General features: G+C 44.8%; 2 protein-coding genes across 3 annotated transcripts; one reads left to right on the top strand and one right to left on the bottom strand.

Annotated features, from left to right (window-relative positions):
• The first annotated feature begins 564 nt into the window (after window positions 1-564).
• On the top strand, window positions 565-9,453 carry LOC106612904 (high affinity immunoglobulin gamma Fc receptor I). Of its 2 annotated transcripts, none has more exons than XM_014214561.2 (6): window positions 565-728; window positions 856-891; window positions 1,677-1,967; window positions 2,919-3,185; window positions 3,373-3,648; window positions 8,981-9,453. In XM_014214561.2, the coding sequence occupies exons 1-6, from the start codon at window positions 704-706 to the stop codon at window positions 9,178-9,180; spliced, it is 1,095 nt and encodes a 364-aa protein (XP_014070036.1). In that variant the 5' UTR covers window positions 565-703; the 3' UTR covers window positions 9,181-9,453. The 2 variants fall into 2 exon arrangements, with proteins under 2 accessions (XP_014070036.1, XP_045580468.1); XM_045724512.1 differs by having other exon boundaries at window positions 576-728; window positions 1,746-1,967.
• Window positions 9,297-16,503, bottom strand: otol1b (otolin 1b). The gene is made up of 5 exons (XM_014214560.2): window positions 14,055-16,503; window positions 11,258-11,676; window positions 11,066-11,155; window positions 10,879-10,950; window positions 9,297-10,676 (listed from the first exon to the last, which is right to left on the bottom strand). Exons 2-5 carry the CDS (start codon window positions 11,655-11,657, stop codon window positions 9,781-9,783), a joined length of 1,458 nt encoding a protein of 485 aa, XP_014070035.1. The 5' UTR covers window positions 11,658-11,676; window positions 14,055-16,503; the 3' UTR covers window positions 9,297-9,780.
• Window positions 16,504-17,980: the final 1,477 nt, after the last annotated feature.

Here is a 17,980-nt window from a genome sequence, read left to right as displayed (position 1 = left end):
GCGATGATCCCTTGTTTATGTCACCTGTTAAATCCACTTCAATCGGTGTAGATGAAGGGGAGGAGACGGGTTAAAGAAAGATTTTTAAGCCTTAAGACATGGATTGTGTGTGTGTGTGTCATTCAGAGGGTGAATGGGCAAAACAAAAGATTTAAGTGCCTTTGAACTGGGTTTTTCATGCTCAGCAGTTTCCCATGTGTATCAATGGTCCACCACTCAAAGAACATCCAGCCAACTTGACACAACTGTGGGAAGCATTGGAGTCAACATGGGCCAGAATCCCTGTGGAACGCTTTTCTCACATTGTAGAGTCCATGCCCTGACGAATTCTGTTTTGAGGGCAGAAGGGGGTGCAACGCAATATTAGGAAAGTGTTCCTAATGTTTTGTACACAGGCTATATTGATTTGAGTACTGTGATACAGCTTCAAAATGATATACTTGCTGACCTGGCTAACTTATTGATGTTAAAAAAAAACAGCACACATGAGGTTGCATCCCAGGGCTTTGGTAATTCCCTCATTCCTTAAAAGGAACTTCCCCAAAGTTATTTGTGATGTCAGGAAGAGCATTATGCAATTATTTCATAAAAATTAGATGGTATTTTTTGCAATCGAAACTGAAAAGTAGTCTCATTTCCCCTGACAATATATAGAGATTGTAGTGTAATCATCCCCATCAGAAGCACAAGCAGAACACTCAACATGAAGCTGTTACTGAGCCTCCTTGGTGAGTTCCTTTCAGTCTACTTTAAGAGATTACAGACAATTATTTCTGTGTATAGATGATCATTGATTGATTGACACCGGATTTATTTTGGGTTATTTTAATGATTAATGGTTATTTATTGTTTCAGTTGTTTCAACACTACCTAAATGGGCTGTACCACAAGGTATGTATTAAGTACACTATCTGGCTGCATTTACACTTTTTGACCAATTATTGGCAAAAGATCTGATCTGATTGGTGAAAAATACTAAATAGTGGCAAAAGACCCGAATTGGGCTGCCTGTGTAAACTCAGCCTCTGAGATTCAAATCCTTCTTTTCAAACCAGTTTTGTCTTGTATAATAGAAACATATGAAATACAGTATGTATTTCCCGAGTGGCGCAGCGGTCTAAGGCACTGCATCTCAGTGCTAGAGGCATCACTACAAACCCTGGTTTGATTCCAGGCTGTATCGCACCCGGCCGTGATTGGGAGTCCCATAAGGCGGCACACAATTGGTTTGGCTGGGGTAGGCCGTCACTGTAAATAAGAATTTGTTCTTAACTGACTAGCCTAGTTAAATAAAGGTTAAATAAAAATACATGTAAATTGTCTATTTTCATGAGTTACGTAATAGCTATACACTACTGAACATTAGCTGTCTTTTGTAATGTTAGGTGACCATGTAAATAAGACTTAAGTTACCGTTTATGCTCAGAAATGATGCTTAAGTCTCTCTAGTAGGCTGTGTTTACACAGGCAGCCCAATTCTGATATTTCTTTTCACTAATTGGTCTTTTGAGCAATCGGATCAGCTCTGAAAAAGATCTGATGTGAAAAGATCTTATGTGGTTGGTCAAAAGACCAATTAGTGGAAAGAAATTTCAGAATTGTGCTGCCTGTGTAAAGGCAGCTATAGTAATCTACTCAAAACTTCAGAAAGACTTACCTGTCAACATTTCTTCAAGTTCTCCCTATGAGGGCTCCGCTGACAGCCGTGGCTGAGCTAGTTAATGGGGGACCCTGGATCTTCTCAGGGGAGAGAGTACGTCTGAAGTGCAGTGTTCCTGGGAATGTGTCGACCGAGTGGAGGTACCAGTGGTTCAGGGGGGGAGAGCAGCTCCAGGAGTCTGAGTACTTGGTCCTGTGGAAGGCCAGGCCACAGCAGAGTGGGAAGTACTACTGCCAGGGCCTGAGAACCACATGGATAAGCACACAACATACCCTCCACAGCCTGCCCATAGAAATAGAGGTGGACGGTAGGAGAACCCATATCAATATTGAGCCATGATGACATCTATACTGAACAAAAATATAAATGCAACATGCAACAATTTCAACAATTTTACTGAGTTACATATAAGAAAATCAGTCAATTGAAATATATTCATTAGGCCCTAGTCTATGGATTTCACACAACTGAAAGGGGGCGCAGCCATGGGTGGGCCTGGGAGGGCATAGGCCCACCCAGTGGGGAGCCAGGCACAGGCCCAGCCAATCAGAATGTGTTTTTCCACACAAAAGGTCTTTATTACAGACAGACAGAAATACTCCTCAGTTTCATCATCTGTCTGGTTGGCTGGTCTCAGACGATCCCACAGGTGAGGAAAACAAATGTGGAGGCCCCGGGTTGGCGAGGTCACATGTGGTCTGTGATTGTAAGGCCAGTTGGACATACTGCCAAATTCTCTAAAACATTCAATTCTCTGGCAACAGCTCTGGTGGACATTCTTGCAGTCAGCATGTCAAAACTGCACATTTTAGATTGGCCTTTTATTGTCCCCAGCACAAGGTGCACATGTGTAGTGATTATGCTGTTTAATCAGCTTCTTGATATGCCACACCTGTCAGGGGGATGCATTGCAAAAGTAGAAATGCACAACATTTGAGAGAAATAAGCTTCATGTGCATATGGAACATTTCTGGAATTTTTTATTTAAGCTCATGAAACATGGGACCAACACTTTATCTGTTGCGTTTATATTTTTGTTCAGTGTAGTTTGGTTGACCTTCTGTTAGCAGTCTGTATTAGACAACTCCTTTCTTGTTGTCACACCAAACGTGTGACAATAGCAAAAGAAGCAGAAACAGACTGACAACCAGGCTAAGTTATACCTGTAGCACACCAGACCATAGAGGGTACCTGTCAACAGGCCAGACAGGGACTACACCATCTCGTTAACTAAAATCACTTACTACTCTTTGCCCAGGTGGGTGGGCCATCCTGCAGGCCCCACCCCTGCCCATGCTGGTTGGAGAGACAATGACCCTGATGTGTCGTGTCCGTGGCAACCCCAGACTGACAGAGGTCATTCTCTACAAGGACGGGGTGGAGCTTCAGAGACAGCCTGGACCAGAGCTGCGTGTCACCAACCTTACCCTGCAACACCACGGATCCTATTGGTGCAGAGCATCCTGGGATGGACGGAGGCAAACCAACTCTGTGATCTCAGTGGCTGCTTCGGTGTCCATCATAGGTGAGGTTGATAGACAGGTGTGATTTGTCATTTTGAGTTTGTGTAGGATGAGGAATCAGATTTCAAATGAGATTTGCCCTCATCATTTCATTATCATCACTATTATATCATATTTAATGGTAATTGAATACCGGTAGGTATGTGAGAAATATTTTTCAGTATTAATGCTCTGTATTCTCCCCTGCAGAGGTTCTGACAGAGCCCATGTTGGAGATTGTGCCCAATGACCCTCTGATCCATAAAGACCGTATGCTCCTGGTGTGTCACGTTCAACTGAACGCCCGTGAGCCCATTTCACACATCCACTACTACTTCTACCAGGACGGGCTGAGTCTGGGGCCTGCCTCTTCCCAGGACAGGGTCACAGTACTGAGGGACTCAGGCCGGTACTGGTGCAAAGCCAGCATTCCTACTCTGGGGCTGAAGAGGCTCAGCGAGCCCGTACCTTATGGGCGAGTGACAGGTGAACACTCAGAATACATGAGAAACCAGAAACAAATTGTAGTGATGCAGTCTCTCTTTAGGATGATTCATAATGCTGACCAGTGGCGTCAGTTCAGCTGAACTTAGGGTATGGCAGGGAAGGGGGGGACAGCTTCTCTTTGAGCGATGCTCCTCATGGTCCTGAAGCCAGCCAACCAACACGCTAAACAGCTGTTGCATTTTAATTGGGTTTGGAATGATTTTAGTAAAAAAATTGTAGCCAAGTTTAACATTTTTGGTCTTGAGCTAGGGTATGGTGCCAAAGGAGATGGCTGCCGTTTTACAATTGTGCTATTGTGTACGACCGAAATGAGCTTCTAGATATCAGGACAGCGATTACACACCCAGTACTGGAGGAATACTTTTTCTACAACGAGTTGGGCAGGAAAGTTTTACTTCAGGCGCCTGACAAGGCCCTCATCCCCGTCATTCGCAGGAGAAAGAGACGGAGGTATCGAGGACGAAGGTACGGGTGCCTTGTAAGGATCCGTTGCCGAGAGGGTAATCTACCTTTACCGTCGATCCTATTAGCCAACATACAATCAATCGATAATAAAATAGACGAATTACGACCACGTATATCCTACCAACGGAACATTAAAAACTGTAATATCTTGTGTTTCGCCGAGTCGTGGCTGAATGACGACATGAATAACATACAGCTGGTGGGTTTTAAGCTTTTTCGGCAGGATAGAACAGCGGCATCTGGTAAGACAAGGGGTGGGGGGTCTATGTATATTTGTAAACAACAGCTGGTGCACGAAATCTAAGGAAGTCTCAAGGTTTTGCTCGCCTGAGTTAGAGTATCTCATGATAAGCTGAAGACCACACTATTTACAAAGAGAGTTTATCTGTATTTTTCATAGCTGTCTACATACCACAACAAACCGATGCTGGCACTAAGGCCGCACTCAATTAGCTGTATATGGCCAAAAGCAAACAGGAAAACGCTCATCCAGAGGCAACGCTCCTAGTGGCCGTGGACTTAAATGCACAGAAACTCAAATCCGTTTTACCTAATTTCTACCAGCATATTAAATGTGCAACCAGAGGGAAAAAAACTCTAGACCACCTTTATTCCATGCACAGAGACGCATACAAAGGTCTCCCTCGCCCTCCATTTGGCAAATCTGACCATAGTTATATCCTTCTGATTCCTGCTTACAAGCAAAAACTAAAGAAGGAAGCACCAGTGACTCGGTCAGTAAGAAAGTGGTCTGATGAAGCAGATGCTAAGCTACAGGAATGTTTTGCTAACACAGAATGGAATATGTTTCGGGATTCTTCCGATGGCATTGAGGAGTACACCACATCAGACACTGGCTTTATCAATAAGTGCATCGAGGATGTCATCCCCACAGTGACTGTACGTACATACACCAACCAGAAGCCATGGATTACAGGCAACATCCACACTGAACTAAAGGGTAGAGCTGCCGCTTTCAAGGTGCGGGACTCTAACTCGGAAGCTTATAAGAAATCCCGCTATGCCCTCCGACAAACCATCAAACAGGTAAAGCGTCAATACAGGACTAAGATTGAATCATACTACACCGGCTCTGACGCTCGTCAGATGTGGCAGGGCTTGCAAACTATTACAGACTACAAAGGGAAGCACAGTCGCAAGCTGCTCTGTGACACAAGCCAACCAGACGAGCTAAATTACTTCTATTCTCACTTTGAGGCAAGCAATACTGAAGCATGCATGAGAGCATCAGCTGTTCCGGACAACTGTGTGATCACGCTCTACGTAGCCGATGTGAGTAAGACCTTTAAACAAGTCAACATTCACAAGGCTGCAGGGCCAGATGGATTACCAGGATGTGTACTCCAAGCATGCGCTGACCAACTGACAAGTGTCTTCACTGACATTTTCAACCTGTCCCTGACTGAGTCTGTAATACCAACATATTACAAGCAGACCACCATAGTTCCTGTGCCCAAGAACACTAAGGTAACCTGCCTAAATGACTACTGAACCGTAGCACTCATGTCTGTAGCCACGAAGTGTTTTGAATGTCTGGTCATGGCTCACATCAACACCATTATCCCAGAAACCCTAGACCCACTCCTATTTGCATACCGCCCCCAACAGATCCACAGATGATGCAATCTCTATTGCACTCCACACTGCCCTTTCCCACCTGGACAAAAGGAACACCTATGTGAGAATGCTATTCATTGACTACAGCTCAGCATTCAACACCATAGTGCCCTCAAAGCTCATCACTAAGCTAAGCACCCTGGGACTAAACACCTCCCTCTGCAACTGGATCCTGGACTTCCTGACGGGCCGCCCCCAGGTGGTAAGGGTAGGTAACAGCACATCCGCCATGCTGATCCTTAACATGGGGGCCCCTCAGGGGTGCGTGCTCAGTCCCCTCCTGTACTCCCTGTTCACTTATGACTGCATGGCCAGGCACGACTCCAACACGGCAGTAGGCCTGATCACCAACAACGATGAGACAGCCTATAGGGAGGAGGTCAAAGACCTGGCCGTGTGGTGTCAGGACAAGAACTTCTCCCTCAATGTGATCAAGACAAAGGAGATGATTCTGGACTACAGGAAAAGGAGGACCGAGCACGCCCCCATTCTTATTGGCGTGGCTGCTGTGGAGCAGGTTGAGAGCTTCAAGTTCCTTGGTGTCCACATCACCAACAAACTACCAACCTCAGGAGACTGAAAAGATTTGGCATGTATCCTCAGATCCTCAAAAGGTTATACAGGCCATCACTGGTTGCATCACTGCCTGGTATGGCAACTGCTCGGCCTCCGACCGACAAGGCACTACAGAGGGTAGTGCATACAGTCCATTACATCACTGGGGCCAAGCTTCCTGCCCTCCAGGACCTCTATATCAGGCTGTGTCAGAGTAAGGCCCTAAAAATGGTCAAAGACTCCAGCCACCCTAGTCATACACTGTTCTCTCTGCTACCACACTGCAAGCGGTCCAAAAGGCTTCTTAACAGCTTCTACCCCAAGCCATAAGACTCCTGAACAGCTAATCAAAGGGCTACCCAGACCCCTCTTTTACACTGCTGCTACTCTCTGTTTATTACCTATGCATAGTCACTTTAACTCTACCTACATGTACACTACTGTTCAAAAGTTTGGGGTCACTTAGAAATGTCCTTGTTTTTGAAAGAAAAGCAAAACATTTTGTCCATTAAAATAACATCAAATTGAACAGAAATACAGTGTAGACATTGTTAATGTTGTAAATGGCTATTGTTGCTGGAAACTGAAGATTTTTTATGGAATATCTACATAGGCGTACAGAGGCCCATTATCAGTAACCATCACTCCTGTGTTCCAATGTCACGCTGTGTTAGCACAATTATGTTAGCATAGCTGAAAACTGTTGTTCTGATTAAAGAAGCAATAAAACTGGCCTTCTTTAGACCAGTTGAGTATTTGGAGCATCAGCATTTGTGGGTTCGATTAAAGGCTCAAAATGGCCAGAAACAAATAACTTCCTTCTGAAACTCATCAGTCTATTCTTGTTCTGAGAAATGAAGGCTATACCATGCAAGAAATTGCCAAGAAACTGAAGATCTCATACAACGTTGTGTACTACTCCCTTCACAGAACAGCGCAAACTGGCTCTAACCAGAATAGAAAGAGGAGTGCGAGGCCCCGGTGCACAACTGAGCAAGAGGACAAGTACATTAGAGTGTCTAGTTTGAGAAACAGACACCTCACAAGTCCTCAACTGGAAGCTTAATTAAATAGTACCCGCAAAACACTGGTCTCTACGTTAACAGTGAAGAGGCAACTCAAGGATGCTGGCCTTCTAGGCAGAGTTGCAAAGAAAAAGCCATATCTCAAACTGGCCAATAAAAATAAAATATTAAGATGGGCAAAAGAACACAGACACTGGACAGAGGAAGATTGAAAAAAAAGTGTTATGGATGGACAAATCTAAGTTTGAGGTGTTCGGATCACAAAGAAGAGCATTCGTGAGACGCAGAAAATTTTTTAAGATGCTGGAGGAATGCTTGACGCCATCTGTCAAGCATGGTGGAGGCAATGTGATGGTCTGGGGGTGCTTTGGTGGTGGTGAAGTGGGATATTTGTACAGGGTAAAAGCGATCTTGAAGAAGGAAGGCTATCACTCAATTTTGCAATGCCATGCCATACCCTGTGGACAGCTCTTATTAATTGGAGCCAATTTCCTCCTACAACAGGACAATGACCCAAAGCACAGGTCCAAACTACTGTATGCAATAACTATTTTGGGAAAAAGCATTCAGCTGGTATTCTGTCTATAATGGAGTGGCCAGCACAGTCACCGGATCTCAACCTTATTGAGTTGTTGTGGAAGCAGCTTGACCGTATGGTACGTAAGAAGTGCCCATCAAGCCAATCCAACTTGTGGGAGGTGCTTCAGGAAGCATGGGATGAAATCTCTTCAGATTACCTCAACAAATTGACAACTAGAATGCCAATGTGACGGTTTTCGTAAGGTGAAGGAGACCAAAGTGCAGCGTGGTAAGTGCTCATGTTCAATATTTATTATAACTCAGAACACTAAAGCAAAACAATGGAAAACGAACGTCACGTTCTGCAGGCTATACTGAGCTGTACAAAAACAAGATCCCACACTAAAGGAAGGAAAAGGGGCTGCCTAAGTATGATTCCCAATCAGAGACAACGATAGACAGCTGCCTCTGATTAGGAACCATACTCGCCAAACAACAAAGAAATACAACAACTAGATTGCCCACCCCACCCTGACCTAACCAACCTAGAGGAAATAAAACGTCTCTCTAAGGTCAGGGAGTGACAGCCAAAGGTCTGAAAGGCTGTAATTGCTGCAAATGGAGGATTCTATGACGAAAGCAAAGTTTGAAGGACACTATTATTTCAAACAAAAATCATTGTTTATAACCTTCTCATCGTCTTGACTATATTTCCTATTAATTTTGCAACTAATTTCATGTATGTTTTTATGAAAAACAAGGACATTTCTAAGTGACCCCAAACTTTTGAACGGTAGTGTACATATTACCTCAAATACCTCGACTAACCTTTGACCCCGCACATTGACTCTGTACCGGTACCCTCTGTATATAGCCTTGCTATTGTTATTTTACTGCTGCTGTATAATTATTTGTTACTTTTATTTTCTATTATTTACGTAACTCTTTTTTTTCTTAACTTCTTAAGCATTGTTGGTTAAAGGCTTGTAAGAAAGCATTTCACTGTAAGGTCTACTACACCTGTTGTATTCATTTGACAAAATAAAATGTTATTTGCCATACTCTGACATGCCCAACTGACGCCCCTGATGCTGACTCTGTGTTAACAGGGATACATCAGGGACCAGTTGTCTCACTCCAGCCCAGAGCTCCATCTCATCCAGATCCTATGAAAGGACCTCCCCAGACCACCACCTCTATCCAGCCTTCTGAGCCCCCTACCTTCCCCGATGTATCCGGTGATTCTCCAAACACACTGGCCCCTGGTGTTGGTTCAGATGATGGAACAGTGGTTTGGAAGGACTTCTAAATTCCTTCATAATTATTCATTAATATGTTATTTGTCTTTTAGGTTGTGAATGAAACAATGAATTGTATTTGAACTGTCAATTGTAAGTTCAATGCAAATAAATCCAGTCAAAGTCAAACATTTACATATTGATTTTATTTCAAAAGTGTACAAAAGCTCATTTTCAAAAAGCTCATAATACAGCGATACAATGTTCTGATTCCTTAACCTAACCTGGGAAACATTATGTGATTAGTATTCCTCAAGTAATAAACATTAACTACTCCAGTGCTATCAGTCTTACTTGCATTATTTTTCATTCTACCAGATTGACAGTCTTGTAAAGATGTCTATATGTTGATGGGCCTATAGAGGGAGTATGAAGAGAGATGGGGTGAGTGCTGCCATTCATATCATATAGAGGTGTTTTACAGTCCCTGGTACTGTGGTGGTATAGTGGGCTCCATTGTCATAACTTGTCTGTGTAGAGCAGGAGTACAGAGGGGCTGGTCTGTGGGGTACAGTATGGGTGGTATGGAGGAGTGCCAGTAGAGATTGTTTAGGTACTGTGGAGGTACAGTAGAGTTACAGTGTAGATTGTATTAGATATCAGAGCGTTTGTCAGGGCTTGTCAGCGTAGAGCAGAAAGCCAGAGAAGGTGCTGTCGTCCTCACTACTGGCGTAGACACCGTTCCAGTCCCTCAGTGTCTCCAGCCATACCTGGTCCCCCACCGCCAGCTGCAGCAGCACCAGGCTGGACGCCTGGTCGATGTCCTGGCCATACAGAGAGTCCCGTGTCCGCACCTTCCTCACCCCATTGACTACCAGGGCGGCGCGCAGGGGCTTGTTCCGTACGGTTATGTGGTAGGAGAACACGTAGACCCCCCCGTGGACACAGGTGAAGCTGTTGGAGGAGGAGTTGTAATGGTTCTCTCCGTTGTAGAAGACCTTGTCGAAGCGGACGGGGAAGCCTGATGGAGGGAAGGACTTGCTGGGAGAGAGGCCCACACTGAAAGCTGAGCGTTTCTGAATCACCCCGTTACCCTTCGCCCCTCTGATCCCCCGAGGGCCCCTGTCCCCTCTCATCCCGTGGGGGCCTCTGTCACCCTTTGGCCCAAACATCCCCCTCCCTCCCTGGGGTCCGGGAAATCCTCGCACCCCTGGCTCACCTTGAGCCCCTGGGGGTCCTGGATCCCCCTGATCGCCCACCACACCAGGGGAGCCCTGCATGCCATCCACCCCAGGAAGGCCCACCTGTCCCTGAATACCTGGAGGCCCAGGGTCCCCTCTATCGCCCTTCAGTCCTCTCTCCCCAAATGTCCCACACTCTCCTTTGTCCCCCTTGTCCCCCTTCTGGTCTTGCACTCCAGCCAGCCCTGGAGGACCTGTTGGGCCTTCCATTCCAGGTTCCCCTCTCTCACCCTTAGTCCCATTTTGGCTTTCACCCTTCTCCCCCTGGTCACCTTTGACACCAGGGGGCCCGCTGTCACCTTTTTCACCTTTGAAGCCAAATCCACCTGCAGGGCGCAGAGCACAGTGTAAGTGGACCGTTTCAGCATCAAGGCCCAGACAGAATCTATGAGGAAGATATGAATTCATTCTATGTTGATTTCATAATCCGTATATGGAGGCTTGAACAGGTACAGGTAGCCTTGTTTCATGATTTTCTATGTTGTACCGATCACATGCCTATATGTGTTATAAGGAATGGCTTGTTACCTCTCTCCCCTGGTTTCCCTGGGTTACCCGGAGTTCCTGCCATTCCACGGTATCCTAGGTCACCTTTAACTCCTGGAAAAGGGAGATAGAAAACAAAGAACTTTGAATAATCAATAAATCTACTGTTTGCTCACACGGCCAGTAAAATGTACATATTTCTAATTTAAAAAAATTGGATTGTGTTCACCTCTGTCTCCTTTTGGCCCCATAGTTCCATTTGAACCAGCCAGTCCAGAAAAGCCTCTGGGTCCTCGCTCCCCCTCTTCTCCATGTGAACCTGTGAGAAAATTGTTTCAACAAGACATCAAAATCCATGGATCACCACTACAGCATACTGGTATTGTTAAATGTCCCTATGTTGTCATAGTGATTTCAATACCTGGTAGTCCTCTGTCTCCTTTTGGCCCTCGAGGGCCCCTCTCTGGTGGACAGCACTCACAAAAATTGAAGTAGCACTCAGTATAATCCATGGTGTAATTATCATGCCCAACACCAGGGGGCCCTGTGGTTTCAGTATAGTATTCCTGGTAGGCTTCGCTGGGGTAGGTTGTAGTCTCTGTGGTAGCCAGAGGGTAGGGGTCCATGGGATCTGATTTCTCCACTGATTTCAGTGTCTTAGGGATGATGGTGGTTAGGGGCTGCATGGTAATCTGGGGCTGCTCACGGTAAAGCATGGGCTTCTTGGTGTATTGGTACTTTGGCCGCTGAGTGGTCTTCGTCGATACACTGGTCACTGTGAGTGACATCACTGCCAAGAGTGCCGAGTGATAGGGGAGCATCCTGATGTTAGAGAAGGATCTAACGAGGGAGAAATTGAGAAATTGTCACTTCTTCTACACTGATGTAGCGTCATTGTATGTAAAAATACTACTTACTACAGCCTCTGCCAAGAGGTCTGGAGCTTTATGGCACAGGATATACTGAGCTTACCCTGCCACTGCATGGTTTTTGGTTCAAACCCAGCTGTGGTTGTTCTTCCTAAATCGCTACACTGCTCTGCATATGGGGAAATTACAATCGAGACTAAAATAGGATTGAGGAGAAACTTTGCTCCAATGACTTTAGTGAGGATCTCAGTAGCAGATTACTCAACCAAAGCCTTTTTCATGAGATGCTCACCTGTTCTGACCTGTAAAAAAAATTATTAGGTGTACATCCCACGTTAATATTTACAGTAGCTCAAAAGTAACGTTATTTCAACTCAGGGCAGTGGAAAATTTGAGACCTCATAACAACAACAATCCTCCAAAAAACATCTATAAAACATCTTATAATTTATCAACTCTTCAGATAAATTAAGTTTGACACCTTCTCTTTTGCTCTCTTTTCCATCCATCTCCCTGTTCCTTCCTCTGTTTCTCTCTGTTGCAGACTGTTCTACTTTACAGTGGCAAGAAAAAGGTATGTGAACTCTTTGGAAATACCTGGATTTCTGCATAAATTGGTCATAAAATTTGATCTAATCTTCATCTAGGTCAAAACAATAGACAAACACAGTCTGCTTAAACTAATAACACACAAACAATTATATGTTTTCATGTCTTTATTGAACACACCATGTAAACATTCACAGTGCAGGGTGGGAAAAGTATGTCAACCCTTGATTTAATAACTGGTTGACCCTCCTTCGGCACAATAACCTCAACCAAACTTTTTCTGTAGTTGCGGATCAGACCTGCACAACGGTCAGGAGGAATTTTGGACCATTCCTCTTTACAAAACTGTTTCAGTTCAGCAATATTCTTGGGGTGTCTGGTGTGAACCGCTCTCTTGAGGTCATGTCACAGCATCTGAATCGGGTTGAGGTCAGGACTCTGACTGGGCCACCCCAGAAGGCATATTTTCTTCTGTTGAAGCCATTCTGTTGATTTACTTCTGTGTTTTGGGTTGTCCTGTTGCGTCACCCAACTTCTGTTGAGCTTCAATTGGCGGACAGATAGCCTAACATTCTCCTGAAAAATGTCTTGATCGACAGAAAAATGAATTCTAAAGTCTATGATAGCAAGCTGTCCAGGCCCTGAGGCAGCAAAGCAGCCCCAAACCATGACGCTCCTTCCACTATACTTTACAGTTGGGATGAGGTTTTGATGTTGGTGTGCCTTTTTTTCTCCACACATAGTGGTGTGTGTATCTTCCAAACAACTCAACTGTAGTTTCATCTGTTCACAGAATATTTTGCCAGTAGCACTGTGGAACATCCAGGTGCACTTTTGCAAACTTCAGACGTGCAGCAATGTTTTCTTTGGACAGCAGTGGCTTCTTCCGTGGTGTCCTCTCATGAACACCATTCTTGTTTAGTGTTTTACGTATCGTAGACTCGTCAACAGAGATGTTAGTATGTTCCAGAGATTTCTGTAAGTCTTTAGCTGACACTCTAGGATTCTTCTTAACCTCATTGAGCATTCTGCGCTGTGCTATTGCAGTCATCTTTGCAGGACGGCCACTCCTAGGGAGAATAGCAACAGTGCTGAACTTTCTCCATTTATAGGCAATTTATCTTACGGTGGACTAATGAACATCAAGGCTTTTAGAGATACTTTTGTAAACCTTTCCAGCTTTATGCAAGTCAACAATTCTTAATCTTAGGTCTTCTGAGATCTCTTTTTTGTTTGAGGCATGGTTCACATCAGGCAATGCTTCTTGTGAATTGCAAACTCACATTTTGTGAGTGTTTTTTATAGGGCAGGGCAGCTCTAAACAACATCTCCAATCTCGTCTCATTGATTGGACTCTAGGTTAGCTGACTCCTGACTCCAATTAGCTTTTGGAGATGTCATTAGCCAAGGTGTTCACATACTTTTTCCAACCTACACTGTGAATGTTTAAATTATGTATTCAATATAAACAATAAAAATACAATAATTTGTGTTATTAATTTAAGCACACTGTCTATTGTTGTGAATTAGATGAAGATCAGATCAAATTTGATGACCAATTTATGCAGAAATCCAGGTAATTCCATAGGGTTCACCTACTTTTTCTTGCCACTGTATATGAACCACTCAATATTTCACTGTCACAGCACAGCCAGACATGCCTTCATCACAAAGATGTTGATTGAGAACTTACAGACACTCAACCTCACAATGGTTTGTCAAACAAAAAGGCCAAACAAAACAGAAACCGCTTATGGAACAGAGCTCAGTATAAAGCAATAAATCCAAATGGACACTTACCTAATTATGACGGGCCCGTCTAATCATTGATTCCCTGTCTAACAGTACAATGGAGACTGAAGCAGCAGCAACACCAGACCTCTTGATATCTCTTTAAGGCTTTGATGATGGACATCCCCACCAATGAGGAGTAGAGCTGTGAGCCCAGGGGGAGGTTTGAAACCCAACGACATGCTAATCTATCTGAGCCTGGAGCTGGACCAAGCAGAACCACTGCACCGCACCGTGGCCCACTCTCTGTACCCGTTGTGTAAAATGTGCTTTTGTGACACTGGATACAGTGCCTGTGAGAAGCACTACCCCGGTGTGGGCCGGGCGAGGGGAGAGGGGCGACGGGTCACCTGATATAAGAGGAATTCCTCCAGCAGCCACCCTGTTGCCCCACTCTTACTGGGAGACAAAAGCCAAGCTGGGAGGCTTCCAGTAGCCCCATAGTGGGGTTCAGACACGTCCGTCTTACTACAGGTGGAGGGAATGCAGCGCAATACAAGAAGGTACATTTCTCCTGGCCATATTGGTCAAGTCCTTGTGAGCTTGTGGAAATGAGTATAGATGTGATAGTGATTACAGTTGTAAATCATTAGCTACAGGTGCCCTACTCACCCGCCTACTGAGCCCAAATCCTCTCTCTATATCTACCGCAGGACAAGGATCTGTATCATTACTATCTACTTGGTGATTGTCCAAGAAAAGCTTTAGTCTAAAGAGCACTGATAATCTCACTGTCTCACTCAACAGTTACTAAACCTGAGCTGTCGTCAAAGGAAACTGCTTATCTCTCTAACCCTCTCTACAGGTGAAAACACAGCAACACTGCACAGTCAGTGGGACCAACTATCCACACAGCCAATTGCAAAAGACCATGTACATACATTATGGTATAGTAAGAGAAAAGGTTACATCTCCTCAGGATATGGGTTAGGGTTCGATTTCACACTTCTCTTGTTAGAAGAATGGTCCTCCTTTCCATAAATGATATGAAACTCAATCTCCCAGTGGTAACAGGACAGCTTATGGCTGAAACAAATGAAACTACTACCACCAGAGGTCATGGTTCAGTAGTTAAAGACCTCCACCTGAGGGATCTATGACCAGCCAAAAACATTTGCAGGAAGAGGGGAAATGAAAGAGGGAAATAGAGAGGGGAGATGAGGGTGAGGTGGAGGGAGAGGAATCGAGAGAGCGAGGGGGGGTGGATTCCAGGTGTAGTGAGAAAGAACTTTGTGTGTACTTATATATTCAAGTTATTGAATATATACGACTGTGCTTTGACCTCCCACAAAGACATACATTTGCATATATTCCATTTTCAGCTGTTTTTTATTCTTTCTTTCTCTATCTTTCTCCTTCTTGCAGTCTCTTATTAGCCCCCTCCTGCCCCCTGCTCTCCCTCCGTACTCTCTCTCCCTTTGCTGTGGTCCGTCCCTGAGATGGCCCGTTGAGGTTCCACCCCTCAGTCTCACTCCTCTATTCAGTCCACACAACAGAACCGGTCAGTTTACTAACCTCGCCACAGGGAGCCAAGCGCCGCTCACCTGCCCACTCACTTAACACTGGCACTGCCCGTGACCCCAGGCGCTCCCACAGCACCACGGAGAAAAACATATACAGCCAAGAGTTAAGCAGCAGCAGTGGAGCAGGGACAGAGGCAGGATGACTTGCATGGATACTTTACATTAACTAAGACTCTTCATGGAAAGAAGATCTTTAAGTGTCAGTATAGAGGATGTAGGAGTGCAGGTGGGAAGGTGTGTGAGGTGTAAGTGTGTGAGTGTGTGTGCATGTGTGAAAGACCAGACAGTTGTTTGCCTCCTGGGTGAACATTTCCTTTTAGCCCTAGTGAGAAGGATGAGAGTTGTTTGCCTCCTGGGTGAACATTTCCTTTTAGCCCTAGTGAGAAGGATGACAGTTGTTTGCCTCCTGGGTGAACATCTCCTTTTAGCCCTAGTGAGAAAGATGACAGTTAAAGTAAACTAGGATCAAAATGTCAGCATTAGTTTCTGATTGATTCAGAGAATGAAATTCCCACTACCAAAACACCAGATCATTTCCCTCTCAGATTATCCCCTCGTACACTAACCTGGCCATAGACAGCTTCTTGTTCTGCAGCCCAGCCTGCCTTATCAAGTGAAATCTAGAGACCTTGGAATTAGCAACTAATGACTTTGGCACTTGAAGTCTTGGCAAAGAAATATAGTCCTCTTATGTAGTGAGACCCAGCAATACCTTCATATTATCTGTCACACTTTTCTAGAGTTGTTCAATACTGAAATGGAAATATCAATCTAGAACAGGTACACCCTATTTTCTATGAGATCTTGGTTGTTGGTTTGCCATTGAGCGTTACTGAAGAAGCCAGTGTAAAAAAGTATTTGCTTTTTTTCACTCAAGCACAGAGCCTAATTGTCTTGTGAGATGGAAGCTGAAGCATTGCAAGGGTATCAGAGACCCAGGTGGACTCCCCAGAGACACAGAGGGGTGTCTGTGTGGAGAGAGACCCCAGGAGAGTGATCCCTGAGTAGGGGGTTGTGGGGGCTGAGAGATGGAGGGTGGGGAGCAAGGAGCCCAGGGCTACAGGGGGTGGGGGCAGTGGGGGGAAACAGGGTCCGGGGGTGGGTTACAGGGGAGAAAGAGAGAGAGAGGGGGGGGGGGGGGTCATGGTCAGGTGAGTGCAAGGGAGATGGGGGTGGGGGCAGGTAAAGGGGGACAGGTGGAACAAGGTGAAAGTGCTCTGGTAACACCCACTTGTTTCCCCCCACCTCCGTTCTCCACCTGTCCCGTTGCCCCAGCTCCGACCCCGTCCCACGGTAGAGGTAGACTAGCCCAGACTGTGATCAGGTGTAGAGCTCCTAATGGACTTCTCTATGACCCCGTGGAGAAAGGACAGGCTTTAAGTCCTCAATGAACTATTAGAAAAGCTTTTAAAAACCACCTCACTTTCACTCTCTCTCTCCCTCCAACACACAGGGTTTGGTGTTCTATCCATTGCTTTTAGGCCTACATCTTACTAATAAAGAATAGCCACACATGCTTTCCAGAGAATATGCCAAAACTCCATATTTTACAGAAGTAAAAAAAAAACTTGGGCCAGTATTCAAGGGGTTACCATAGCCTACAGAATAGTTAATTCAGGCAAACATTCTACAACTTATCAAATATCCATTAATTACATTAATAAATTGTTTTAAAAAGTTAGAAAAAAGTTAGATTTCTTTATCATCAAAACAGGCAAATGTTTAGTATAAAGGTCTAGTTCACCTAAAAATAAATGTAGACCTATTCCACTTTAACATAGAGATACTTACTTAGAAGCATGTTTTAACTATTTGCAAAAAATGTGGCTATAGTCAAATTTGCCTCAATATCTACAGAAGGACGGTAAAAATGCACGTTTACCAGCATCAGGTGTTGGCCTTGTCTTGTGTCCGGACAGCCTGATGGTCAGTATTCACTGTTGATGGAGAAAAGGAGAGAACGAGAAATGGAGCAGACGAGAGGAGGGCTGAAAAGAGTGGGAAAGAGAGAGTGACAGAGATTTTTCTAAACAGCACTGATGGTCAAATGATGCTTGTATATGTCACATTAGCAGTATGCCTTTGAGAACAGATTGACAGCGGGGGGGCATTACTTATGGTTGAGCGATCAGTTCTACCATCATCCGTAGTGGAACACAGTGATGTCAAGCCACACACTTACTGATGGTAACCCTGACCTACAAACCTGACCCGTCCCCTGTGTTTAAAATTTGCTCCTTCTCTATCCCTCCCCCTCTCTCGCTGACATTAACACCCTGTTCCTACTACATAGCCACTAGGTGACAGTGTTGTTTGATCAAATAAGTCACTGAGGTACACAACTTGGAACAACAGGACCCGAAGCTTGTCTGTCCTGAGCTACTCCTGTATGTTTACTCATCATAACATAGA

Source organism: Salmo salar, chromosome ssa09 (assembly GCF_905237065.1).
Source record: "Salmo salar chromosome ssa09, Ssal_v3.1, whole genome shotgun sequence".
Taxonomy (NCBI): domain Eukaryota; kingdom Metazoa; phylum Chordata; class Actinopteri; order Salmoniformes; family Salmonidae; genus Salmo; species Salmo salar.
This window is presented reverse-complemented; position numbering and strand designations above follow the sequence as displayed.

What these genes read in the sequence shown, in the direction of transcription:
- LOC106612904 (XM_014214561.2), top strand. Translation starts at nt 704, where the DNA reads ATGAAGCTGTTACTGAGCCTCCTTG. An exon ending in TAAATGGGCTGTACCACAAG is followed by an intron (nt 892 to 1,676) that starts GTATGTATTAAG and finishes CATTTCTTCAAG; the next exon opens with TTCTCCCTATGAGGGCTCCG. An exon ending in CATAGAAATAGAGGTGGACG is followed by an intron (nt 1,968 to 2,918) that starts GTAGGAGAACCC and finishes CTCTTTGCCCAG; the next exon opens with GTGGGTGGGCCATCCTGCAG.
- otol1b (XM_014214560.2), bottom strand. Translation starts at nt 11,657, where the DNA reads ATGCTCCCCTATCACTCGGCACTCTTGGCAGTGATGTCACTCACAGTG. An exon ending in GGGGCCAAAAGGAGACAGAG is followed by an intron (nt 10,951 to 11,065) that starts GTGAACACAATC and finishes TCCCTTTTCCAG; the next exon opens with GAGTTAAAGGTGACCTAGGA. An exon ending in AGGGAAACCAGGGGAGAGAG is followed by an intron (nt 10,677 to 10,878) that starts GTAACAAGCCAT and finishes TGCGCCCTGCAG; the next exon opens with GTGGATTTGGCTTCAAAGGT.